The sequence below is a fragment of the Callorhinus ursinus genome, unplaced genomic scaffold, assembly GCF_003265705.2.
Source record: "Callorhinus ursinus isolate GAN/ISIS: 27379988/994484 unplaced genomic scaffold, GSC_fseal_2.0 scaffold1, whole genome shotgun sequence".
Taxonomy (NCBI): domain Eukaryota; kingdom Metazoa; phylum Chordata; class Mammalia; order Carnivora; family Otariidae; genus Callorhinus; species Callorhinus ursinus.
Genome location: NW_027397063.1, coordinates 57,910,019 through 57,922,554, shown reverse-complemented (window position 1 = coordinate 57,922,554; position 12,536 = coordinate 57,910,019). Strand labels below are relative to the sequence as shown.

Genomic DNA, 12,536 nt, shown 5'->3' with positions numbered 1-12,536 from the left:
TTTTATTATGAGGATTAAATAGGAAGACGTATATATGGTGCCTCACACAGATCCTAACATACAGTAGGTTCTTTTAAAAACAGTTTTATTGTTTTCTCTTTTCCATATCTTCTCTCATCTCCTCATTTCAGCTCCTGCTTAGAGCAGGGTCCAATGCAACATCGAATTAATGGGAGATAAGGGGTGAGGCCAGCAGCAGAAATAAAGGATAACATGGTGCCATGGAATTCTCTTACTCTATGACTTCATTAGCATTGCAGGCTTGTCTAAGGGACCTCAGAAGTCATCCCCGTCCCTCACTGTGAAGCAAGGACCCTTTCAATATTATCTCTAGTAGATAGATATCCAGTCTTTGCTTTCTCACTTATGTTGGAAAACTCACTGCCTGATAAGACAGTTATAAGAGAAAGGTCTTCTTTATAATAATCCCACGTCTCCTACCTCTCCCTCCCCAGCCCTATAAGTACCATTCAGTTGTTCCTGTCCTGTTTTCTAAAACTACTGGTATATGTATTTTTAACCCCTTTACACAGAACCGTCCAAATAGTTGAAAGCAGATATAAATTGCCTTAATAGTGTCCTTTCTCGGCTAAATAGTATCAGTGTCCTCAACTGTTCCTCATATGACGTGGTCTTAAGAACCCTGATCAACTTGGTGATTCTCCCACTGGCACCTGACTCCCTGAATTTATCAATATACCTCTTTGCAGAGAGGGCTCATGGAATGGAATGGACAGTGATAAGATCACTTTCATTAATGAGTCAGAGATCACTTAAGCCCATAAACAGTTGTATTGGACTGGCTGAACATGATTTTTTTTCAAATGTCATGTCAGATCACCACCTCCTGGTCCCATCTTATTTGTGTGTCAGTGTTCAGTCAATCAGAATTACTCTGAATCCCAAAAATGCCTTCCATTATATTAGTCATCCCACCAAGCCTTGTGCCACTCAAAAATTTGATAAGGAAGCCTTACCCAAGGGTCATCAGAGCCAAGGATGGATGGGGTTCAGCAGTGATGGTGGTCAACAGTATCAAATGCTGAGATGAGGTTAAGCAAAATGAAGATCAGTTCCTTGTGTTTAGTAAGGAGGAAGTTACCAGTAACCTCAGAAAGCTGCTTTCTGTGTGGGGCTGCTTCCTCCATGTCTCACTCCCAGATGTTCTCATGTCTGAGGAGGCCAAGGCTACAAGAAAAAGCAGCAGGAGTGGAGTGGCCATGGGTAGTAGCTGGGTCAGAGTAATAGATACCTTCCTGATGTTCTTGCTCAACTGTGCCCAAGAGATATTCCTCTGGGATCCACGTAGTTAGGATCTACTCTGGGGGCAGGGAAAGGCAGAGCTAAAAACTTGTGGGCATTTGGAAAGATCAAACACTTACCCAAATTTTCCAATTCCAGCCATATATTTGTTTGCTATACATAAGTGGCTTCCTGTGGTCACTGGTCAAGAGGCAATCTAAAAATATTCTAGGTTTTGGTGGTTCCAGTATAGAACAAGATGGTTTCCACAAATAATGGTAGCAGCATTATTTATTGAAATGTTAGCATTTGTTTTCTGAGATTTCTTTTTTTCAAGATTTTATTTATTTGAGAGGAAGAGAGAGAGAGAGAGAATAAGCAGGGGGAGGAACAGAGGGAGAGGGAGAAGCAGGCTCCCTGCTAAGCAAGGAGCCTGACATGGGGCTTGATCCCAGGACCCTGGGATCATGACCTGAGCCGAAGGCAGATGCTTAACAGACTGAGCCACCCAGGTGCCCCTGTTTTCTGAAATTTCCTGACACATAATTTTTTGCAGGGGAGAAAGCAGAAGAGACCTAAAGTCAAGGCACTTTTGGACTTTGGTGAAAGCCCATGGAAGAGGTACAGGTGTCCTAGAGAGGAAGAGAAAAAAAGAGTGCTTTTGAGATGCAAGAGGAAGGAAGGGCAGAGGTGTTTGGGTCCTGTGAGCAGGGGGATCCAAGCACCCCCTTCTCAGTGCTCCCAAGGGGATAAAACCTTTGGGAGTGATGGCAGTTGGTTCATGGGCCTCAGGTGATAACCTCATTCCTCACTGTGGCCTGGGGGCAGAGAGCTGCCAGACTTCACAGTCTACCATGGTTCAGATGGTAAGGTTGCCAATGGCAACCAAGACAGACTTGGGATTTAAAGCCCTTCCTCCATTTCTAGGCATCAGGTGAGCTTCCTGAATTCTGGCTGGGCTGCAGGAAGGGAGCGGCACCCCTGTATGATCAAGATGGACTCTCTTATCCAACTGGCAGAATGGGTCTTACAGGTGAGATTAGATTGAATTAAAGGAAATATGGAAAGTGATTATCTCTTACATACTTGGATTCATGGGCAGAAATTCAGACCCTACGCATAGTTCCTAAACTGTTTTGAGTTTAGCAGTCATGCAGCTCAGGGTGGTTCTGTTCTTGTTCTTAGCCCTGCTGCACAAACTCTCATAGTACAGGATAGCCAGCCACCACTCCCAGGACCTGACTCTTCCCTTTTAACAAAACTCTTTTGGGTTAACAGATAGGGTTCCCTGATACCTCTTTATGAGAGAGTGTAAAATATTTGCTGTAAATTTTTTCTTTTACTGCTGTTGTAAAATATATTTCTAAAACCCTTCCTCTTGAAAGCCTAAACACAGTAACTAATGAGAAAATGAAAAGATAAGCCAGAAAGTGGAAAAAAATATTTGCAAAACACATACCTGATAAAGGACTGTACACAGAACTCTTAAAACTCAAGAAAAAGAACAATTTAGTCTAAAAATGGGCAAAAGATCTGATCTTTTGTATATCTTACTAAAGAAGATATACAGATGGAAGATAAGCATATTAAAAGATGTTCAGTATAATATGTCATTAGGGAATTGCTAATTAAAACAATAGTGAGCTACAACTACACACCTATGAGAATGGCTAAAAAAAAAAAAAAAACCCTGACAGTACCAAATGCTGACAGGGATGTGGAACAATGGGAACTCTCATTCATTGCTGGTGGGAATGCAGAATGGTATAGGCACTTTGGAACTCATCGTGGCAGTTTCTTACAACACTTAACATAAGCTTACCATGTTATCTATCAATCATACTCATAGGTATTTACTCAAATGAGTTGAAAACTTATGTCCACACAAAAACCTGTATACGAATATTTATAGCAGCTTTATTCATAATTGCCCCAAACTGGAAGCAACTAAGGTGCCTTTCAGTAATGAATGGGTAGACAAACTGTGGTGCATCCATAGAATGGAGTATTATTCAGTGATAAATAGAGATGAGCTATCAAGCCATGAAGAGACATGGACAAACTTTAAATGCATATTGTTTAATGAAAGAAGCCAACCTCAAAAGGCTACATACCGTATACTTCCAACTAGATGGCATTCTGGAAAAGGCAAAACCATTGAGACAGTGAAAAATCAGTGGTTGCCAGGGAATGTGAGGAGGGATGAGTAGCGGAGCACAGGGGATTTTTAGGGCAGTAAAATTTTCTGCATGATACTGTAATGGTGAATATGTGTTTTAAATTTGTCAAAGCCCACAGAACTGTAGAACCCAAAAAGGGGCACCTGATTTAAGTATGAGTTTTAATTAACAATATTTGTTCATTAATTGTAACAAATATACCACACTAATGCAAGATCATAATAATAGGGGAAGCTGTGTGCAAGGGGGAGGGTATATGGAATTCTCTGTACTGTCTGCTCAATTTTTCTGTAAATCTAAAACGGTTCTAAAAATAAGGTGTATTAGTTACACACAAACACACATACACACACACTAACCACATGCACTAATTCCTGGTAAAGCAACTAAGTTAATAACATGATATTTTAGAGGGCTTCTACACTAGTGGGTAAGAAAATTAGCATCAATTTCTCAGTCCACTGTTCACGTCTCCATGTTGCACACTTGTAATCAAATACCATATATAAAACATTGCTGCAAAACATCTCTAGTTTTGTACTTCTGCCCTCTATTTTGACATTTTCTGCATCTTTCTGGTGCAGAATCATATGTTTTTATGTTTTTATATCAGTTCCTTAGGTACGTTAAAAAGTCCCCATTGTTTTCTAAGGGCCAGATCAATAAAAAATAGCTTTCAGTTCCATGTTTCTGGAGGAACATTCTTAGAAACGTAGTAAGTTTCTTTTTTCTTTGAAGGGGAGATACAGTGTTGGCCTACATTTAAAAGCAATTTTATACAGTTAAGCACTAGAGGTTGAGTCTTCTTTTTTTTAGCCAAAGTTTTGCAGCCTCTGTATTTACGTCCTAGAACAGGGTCACCAAGGTAGGGAGAGACCCTCACTCTTAAAACCTCTAGCACAGACTCCTCTCTAGTCCTGGGCTGGTGTCCCTAGCTGCCCCGGGGTGTCTTATTTCATTCACTTTCTCGTGATGCAAATTCACACCCATCATTCATGCGTGCTAAGAAAGAGGGAACATGTATTGTTTCTTAATTTAAATTCAATCAACTTCTGAGCACAGAAACTAGGACTCAGTGACACACTTTTGCCTAGATGTCCTCTAAGGAGAATCAGAAAGGCAAGGGACACCAACAGTTATTTACCAGATTCTGTCAAGTGAATGCAAAAGATCCTTGTCTGCACTCCCTCTCAAAACCAAATGGTGGCTTAATAAAAACATATACGAACTTCAGCAACAAGATACATTTATTCCGACTGAAGATTACATTAGCATGTAGTAAAAGGTAGGGTAAGGAAAAATTGTCAAAAGGCAAGTATCAGGATGCGCACATTTTATTTTTTATTTATTTATTATTCTTTAAAGATTTTATTTATTTATTTGACAGAGAGACACAGCAAGAGAGGGAACACAAGCAGGGGGAGTAGGAGAGGGAGAAGCAGGCTTCCCGCGGAGCAGGGAGCCCGACGCGGGGCTGGATCCCAGGACCTTGGGATCATGACCTGAGCCGAAGGCAGACGCTTAACGACTGAGCCACCCAGGTGCCCCAGGATGTGCACATTTTAGAAAAAGAAGTACTGTTGTACCCAGGGTGGGCGTGACCTTTAAATGAACTGTTACTTTAGCAGTATGAGCAAGTGGGGAAGATGAAGAATGTGGCGCGACGCAGAACTCAGGCTAAAGACAGCAACCCTGGTGGCAGGTAAGGAGCCAGCCATCCCAAACCCAGGCTCTGAGAAGTGTCGGGGGTTTGGTGGAGACATGGCAGAGTGGGGTAGAGATGTGCAGTGGGGCACCCAGTATTGGGAGTTTCTGGGAAGTGTGGTATCTACAGTGTGGTGGGTGGAGACTCTTCATTGTTTCTCCCTGTGGAACAAGGCCCATCACTGGCGGATAGGCCCAAAGGGCCAATGGGGAACTGACCACAGATCAGGAAACAAGCCAAGCCAGAGAAGGATCACAGCTTGGGGAACTGAGGGACTCACAACTCACCCCCTGGACACAAGAGATCAGAATTATGGTAGCAAGACCACATCCAGAGTACACCTCCCACCGGGCCTGCCTGCTATGTGTACAAACACATCATAAAAGGGACTGGGCAGAGCTTCAAGGTGGTTCCAGGGTGTCCATGGGGACCGGTAATAACTATAGACTCTCGTGACAAACAAATGCACATATTTTATGCTTCACCTTTGCTTCTACCCATGTTTGTATCTGAACAGTATTTCCCATTTTGCAATAATACTTTAAAATCCACTGATATAATTGCACCACTTGGAATTTCTACTTTTTAATTTGCCCTCATCCCTTCAATAAATGCTTCACCTTAATTAAGCATAGGCCTTGGGTTGGTCCTAGGATACAAGATGAGCCAAAGCAGAGGGTCTCTGCTCTGCCAGAGCCTGCAGGTGAGTGCAGGAGACCTATACCAATCTAACAATGTCAAGGGACCTGCCACCGAATGATTTTCAACATAAAAACGTCAGTTACATAGGATGTCCTAATGATTAAATAACTTCTTAAGAGCATGTGGCAGATTCTAACTATATTGTATAGGTCACAGTTAAGAAAAAGGAATAGGCTTCTCTAAGAAATATTGGTTCTTCTTCAGTTCATATTTTAAATGGTCACTGTGTCTGCATGACCATCAGTCATGGATGGCACAGTAAAGACCTAAAGTGATACTAAAGTGATACTTCTAATTTAATAATTCTATATTCTAGCTATCTAGTAATATTTACAATACAATCATAGAATCTCAGAACTTCCAAGAGTTTACACAAAAGATGGCCTATTAGTTAACCAATAACAAAACGATGTAAAATCTTTCCAAAACAGAGGAAACACATACAGCAGCAAGTTTAAAAAAATTGATACCAATAAACTACCAACATCAGTGATGGTGGAATTCAACAAAGTAAACATATGATTCCAAATGTATTATCCTTTCAATCTTTAGTGTTACCTGGGAACATTAAACCCAAATTCAGAAGATTGTGATCTCTGAATTTAAGGTGGCCCATTTGCTTACACATTCTGAGAAACCGTCACTTCTTTCACACAGCATCTGACATTTACCATTTCCTTTAAACCTTAGTTAGAAAAAATAAAATGAGGTAATATTCTAAATGTAAAAGTGGCTCGAAGAATCCGGTCCATATGCTTTTTCCTATTTGTGCAAAGGAGGGAATATAATACATAACAAAACTAACACATTTTAACAAATGGCAGCATATTTCAAATTTAGGGAAGCATCATCTGTGAAAGCACCTTTTTATGCAAAATATTTATATAAGAGCATAAATAAAATGTGCTCTGCAAAGTAAAATAAAATACATTGGGGCAAATAGAACACAGCCAATATGACTAAGCTTGTAAAAACAAAACAAAACAAAACCAAAAACCACTGGATTTTTTAAAGCTTCCATTTCACAAGGGTTGAGGGAGGAGGCATTGCACACTCAAAGGCTCACTTCCCTGTGGCATCTCCATAACCAAAAGCAATGCACATAAGACTTCTGGGAACCCTTAAAATATGCATTTATCAACCTGGATTTGCAATTTTCAAGTTGATGGTGCAGAACCAATGAGATGTAATTTTGCAGCTCTCTTCACGTGCTTTTGTCTGGAAGATTCTGAAGGTCCACCACCACACAGACACATTGCTACTTGGAAAATTTTTCCAGTAAAACAAGATGTCACTCTTCCTACTCTTTCAGCCATGTGAGTAAAGGACAGCTTCTTTTGAAAAGTGCCTTAAATAGCTTTCCTCAAATCCGGTTTAAGATGGAAAATAATCTCAAATAAGCCTTGTACTGGTTGGCTACAGTTTTAATGTGAGGAGTTGGAATTCTTAAGAAGGACAGCATTTGTAAACCAATCTTTGGGATTCACGTATTGGAGACAAAATATTGTATTTGTCACCATACTTGAGTTGCATTTTCACTGTGCATGGCCTATTTGCATACAAACAAAAGAGATTATTTTTACAAGAGGTTTTCTGTGTTTTTGTTTTGGTCCTTTGGGATGACTGTGGTAAATAAGGGAGCAAGCCTTTTTCATACTTTGGATTTCACACATTGTGTTTATGTCATCCTCCACTTTCTCTTCCTCACCACCCACTTCCAATTCTTTGGTGGCCAGTTTTGGGATCTCTGTCACCTCTTGTCTGGACTATTGCAATAACCTCCTGGCTGTTTCCCTTTCACTATCCTTTACCCCATCATTACCCTTCACCAAAAGCAACCTGATTATGAAAATTCCTTGCTTTGAAGACTTGCTCCCTTTTCTCTCATGGGCTAGTGGCCATAATTCTTAGGAAGACACACAAAGCTCCTCACAGCCTGAATCCAACTTGTCTCTTCTGCTTTTATCGGTCAACCCACATAACTTACCTTCTAGTCACACTTGAACTGTTTCACTGTCCTGACCTTTCAGGACTTTCTGCGTTCTTTGCCTTTGCACGAGCTATTCCTTCTGCCTGGGATGCCTTTCTTGCCTTTTCTGTATGCAAAACTCCCCTGTTCCTTTGAGATCCAGAGCACTCCACAGTTCACAGTTGGAACCTTCCCTGCCATCCTTCCCTCCTTTTTCACCATATCTGTATCTTCCTCCCTCCCAAATCACATACTTTATTCTTTCATTTTAACAGTTCCCTCCTCGTGTTAAAATTTCACTGCTCATATGGATGTCCTGTCCTGACTTCCACAAGGGCAGAGAACATGTTTAATTCCTTCTGCATTCCTGATACTTAGTGCAGGTCCAGTAAACATTATTAAAGTTAATATCTGTTAACCGATCACTTATAAGCTAACTATTCTGCTGAGTACTTTAAGTGCATTACTTCATTTAATCTATACAATAAACGTACAAAGTTTTACAGATAGGGAAACTGAGTTTCAGAGAAGTTAGGCCACTTGCCTAGGAACACACAGCTGGTGATCTCAAGGTTTTAGCAAGATATAAATTGAATCTGTTTTCATTTCTAGCTGATAATGCTATATGACTATGATTAGAATGTCAGTGTACTTTTTTGGTGTGGTTTGGCTCTTTTTATGTAAGTCTCTCCACTCTACCTTTTACTAATTTTGCAACCTTGAGTAAGTTACTAAACCTCAATTTCCTCATTTTTTTTCAATGTGGAAAGTAATACCTAATTTGTATGGTTATCGTAAAGATTCAGGGACAACACCTATATAAGGTTCCCAGCCCCCACCGCTGCTCATCACAGCAATCACCGATTCCTTCCTGCTCTCAGCCATGTACTTCATATTCCTCCATTCACTCACTTAATCCTTACCCTCTGAAAATTGGAAACTATTAAACCTTCTAACAGATGAAGAAACAGGCTTTAGAGAAGCAAGTAACCTGCCCGAAGTTCCTTTAGTCCAAGGAAATGTTTTTCCTCGGGTCCCCCAGAACTAAGTAGGACCCTCAGATCAATACCTAAGTGGTGTATAAAGGGATCACCCTGCCCGTATGTGTGAGAAATCACAGCTAGAGGCATTACAGAGATTGAGTCTGCATTTGTTTTCTAACTTCCGCCCCCCCAACCCCGGGCAACCATGAACACTTAACAAGCCAGAGAATTCTCTTGAAAACAGAATCTTGGGTGAGCCACTGCATGGACATATTAACTATTCTGCTCCCTGCTGTCTAAATTCTCCATGTCCCTCAAATTTCCAACTCTCCACTGAGCTCTCAATCAAGTTCCCCTCTCTCTGCCAATCCACTTCCTTCCAACCCCCAAGCAAAGATCTTGGGACCACTTCCAACCCAGTCAGAAGGGAAGAGGTAATGCTCTCTGCCTTAGGATCTGGTGCCCTGGGGGAAGTGTCTTGCTGGGTTCACATTCTCAAAACCCCTAGCTTCTGTAACTCCCAGCTCTCACCTGTCTTATTCCATTTGGTTATTCCTTCCCACCTGTGGATGCCTCACTGTCTAGGCTTTTAGACTCAAGGGCCAGCAGAGTCCTGGCAGGTAATGAAAATCAATGAGCAAAGTAGGCCACATAGGAGGAGAACTTATACCCCACTGGAAGTTGAACAGCCTCTTCCAGATTCACCAGTTGTTACCATACGGGAATGTGGGCCCAGCGTTGCCGGGTATTCTGATTTATGTGAATTCTCCAGATTTTTTAAGTATTGGTAACTAATTATAATTTAAGGGTTTTTTTTAATTTTAATTAATTTATTTTTATTTTTAAAATTAATTTATTATTATATTCAATTAGCCAACATATAGTACCTCGTTAGTTTTTGATGTAGTGTTCAACGATTCATTAGTTGTGTGTAACACCCAGTGCTCCTCACCACACGTGCCCTCCTTAATACCCATCACCCAGTTACTCCATCCCCCAACCCACCTCCCTTCTGTAACCCTCTGTTTGGTTCCCGGAGTCCAGAGTCTCTCATGGTTTGTCTCCCTCTCTGATTTCTTCCCATTCAGTCTTCCCTCCCTTCCCCTGTGGTCCTCCGCGCTATTGCTTATGTTCCACAGATGAGTGAAACCAGATGGTAATTGTCTTTCCCTGCTTGACTTATTTCATGTAGCATAATTCCCCCCAGTTCCATCCATGTTGATGCAAATGGCGGGTATTCATCTTTTCTGATGGCTGAATAATAATTTTTAAAGATTACAATATATGTGTGTACTATTTTTGGCCTACCAACCTTTGGTTTTCAACCTCTGCCCTAGGACCATTGCTCCCTAATTCTTAGCTTTATCACTTGGTTGCCAGAGCTTGTTTCGGACCCTGACACCACACAGCTCTCTCTTTCCACCCACAGATCTGTCTTGCTGCTAAGAGTAATCTCATCCTCTCCTGATCTCCCATAATATATGCTCTCATAATGCTTGTTCAGAGCTTTGGTCTAGAATTAGACTGGGGTCTGGAATCCTGGCTCTGTATCCGCTATGTGACCTGGACAAGTTATTTAACATCTCTAAGATTTAGTTTTCACTTATGGAAAATGGGGGATAATAATATTATTTACCTCCTGGAGTTGTAAGGATTAAATGAAATAATATATGATGTGATATAGTATGCCATAATGCCTTCCATGTGGTAAGAAATGTTAGCTATGGTGAGACCTTCTCCCTTAGTAGCTGCCAAGTAGGATCTTTATCTGATTCGTCTTCATTTTCTCAACATTAAATAAAACTTTATGGAGTAAGTGAATAAGCTACTAGTCTTAGCTCCCTTTTTTCTAGTCCTGATTCGCTGCAGCCTGGAATGCGATATATTCTTAAACCACCCCATCCACAGTGATCTCACTCACTAACAGAGGTCAGAGGTCAAAACTGGTGGCCTGAGCCAAACCTGCCCCTCTAGACATTGAGGCATTACATAAAAATCAGGAGATTTCACCTGTAAGTCCACCTTCCTAACTTCTCTCAAAAAATAAGATTAGGTTGTACTGGACCACACTCCTGCACAAAAGACAACAGAGTGGTGACCAGAAGCTTTGCTCAACATGGGGCTCATCTGCTTGTGTAATGAAGTTTCCACCATTCATGCGCCATGAGGGTATAATAAACTTTAGGCCTGCATCACACTCCTGTCATCTGAGGGTCTCTGTAGGCATTCTATGTTTGCCACTCCTGACTTAGAGACTGTACCTCACCACTAGATTGCTTTTTAACTTGATTTCATCCTGCTTAGCAGAGTGACATAAATTCACTATAGATTTAGCAATTTCAAAGAAAAAAAACCTGTTTCTGTAATCCCACCAATCTAGAGGTAACAACTATGACTATTTTGACATACTTGCTTGCTATGTTGTTTCTATGCATTATTTTCCTTATAATTCCACAGGCTTATGATTCCTTCTGTCATTAAAAAGTCATCAACACACACACAAACACACATACATATCATCAACTTCATTTTAATTAACTATTCACCTCCTATGAAAAATTTAGGTTGATTCTTACTTTTCATTATATTAAATAATGCTATAATAAACATTTTTGTACACAAATCTTTTCCATGTCTCTTATTATTTATCTGTATTCTTAAAGGTGAAATTATTACAGAAGAGGAATAAGCATTTTTATGATAAACAAAAGTGGTAGTTTATATATCTTCTAGAGTTAGAAGTACAAATTTGAATACGTTACCCATGATGACTAATAAGCGAACAAGTCTATAAAATCAGAGCAGACATTAGCAGATGGAACATATCTGAAGTCCAGAAGGCTAAAACAGGGCTCTCATAGCTGCATGAAGACATACATAATTACCAACTACAGGACAGGATTTTATTTTAATATTTTTGACATCCTACCTTACATAAAATACATTTTACGTGGCTTTGTTGTTTGGCTTTCACCTTCTTCACCTGCATTGAGCCTGCTCTTCTCTTATCTATAATTAGAGGTTTACTATAGTGACTTCTGGGTTTTAAGTAAGACTCCATTTGCTAGAACGGAATCAGAAAAGGTGGAGCTAAAGAAATTTAGGACAATTTAAAATACAGAAAACAATAGATTTAAAGAAAAGAATGTGAAGACTGAAATATTTTATTTCCATGAGACTTCACATCCACTATAAATTTCTATAAGCCTCATGGCATTGGTAAGTACTCATTCCCACATTTTACAGATGAAGGCACTGAAGTTCAGGGGGCAAGGTAGCTTCCCCAAGGTGACACTGCTGGTAAACAGAGAACTACTCATTAACTACTTACTATTTGACACCAGCCGGACTGACTCAAAACTCGGGCACTTAGCCAAGGCGTACTGCCTACGGACAAATGGAAAGCAGCTATGTGGAACCTCGCACACTTCACTGTTACTTTTTAAAAATCATCATATTTGATATATTTACCTTGAGAAATCATGTTACTCATTTTGGCATATTTCTAATATGTAGCCAAGGGCCTGGAACAAAGATGCTGAATGAACTGAAAAATTATTAAGAATAGAGAAACAGGCAGTTGGCCAGAAGAGGTGTTTTTAAGCATTTTTAAGCTTCTGATTGTTGGCAAATTGCTTTCCAGGAAGGTTAGTCATTCATAATCCCACAATCAATAGTATATGAAAACACCATTCTTCTTGTACACTCATTATCATTGTTATTATTACGAGAGAGAGAGAAAGAGAGTGAACAGG

General features: G+C 40.2%; 1 protein-coding gene across 2 annotated transcripts in view; it reads right to left on the bottom strand.

Moving 5' to 3' along the window:
• CD86 (CD86 molecule) overlaps nt 1-12,536 on the bottom strand; it is a 65,867-nt gene that overhangs the window by 44,737 nt on the left and 8,594 nt on the right. Inside the window, exon 1 of one of the 2 annotated variants that reach the window (XM_073894269.1) lies at nt 978-1,146. The exons of the other annotated variant lie outside the window; for it this stretch is intronic. Within the exon in view, the coding sequence (XP_073750370.1) occupies nt 978-988 (11 nt within the window). The 5' untranslated portion in view covers nt 989-1,146. Of the gene's footprint in view, nt 1-977; nt 1,147-12,536 lie in introns of those variants that run through there. 2 annotated transcript variants of the gene reach the window in all.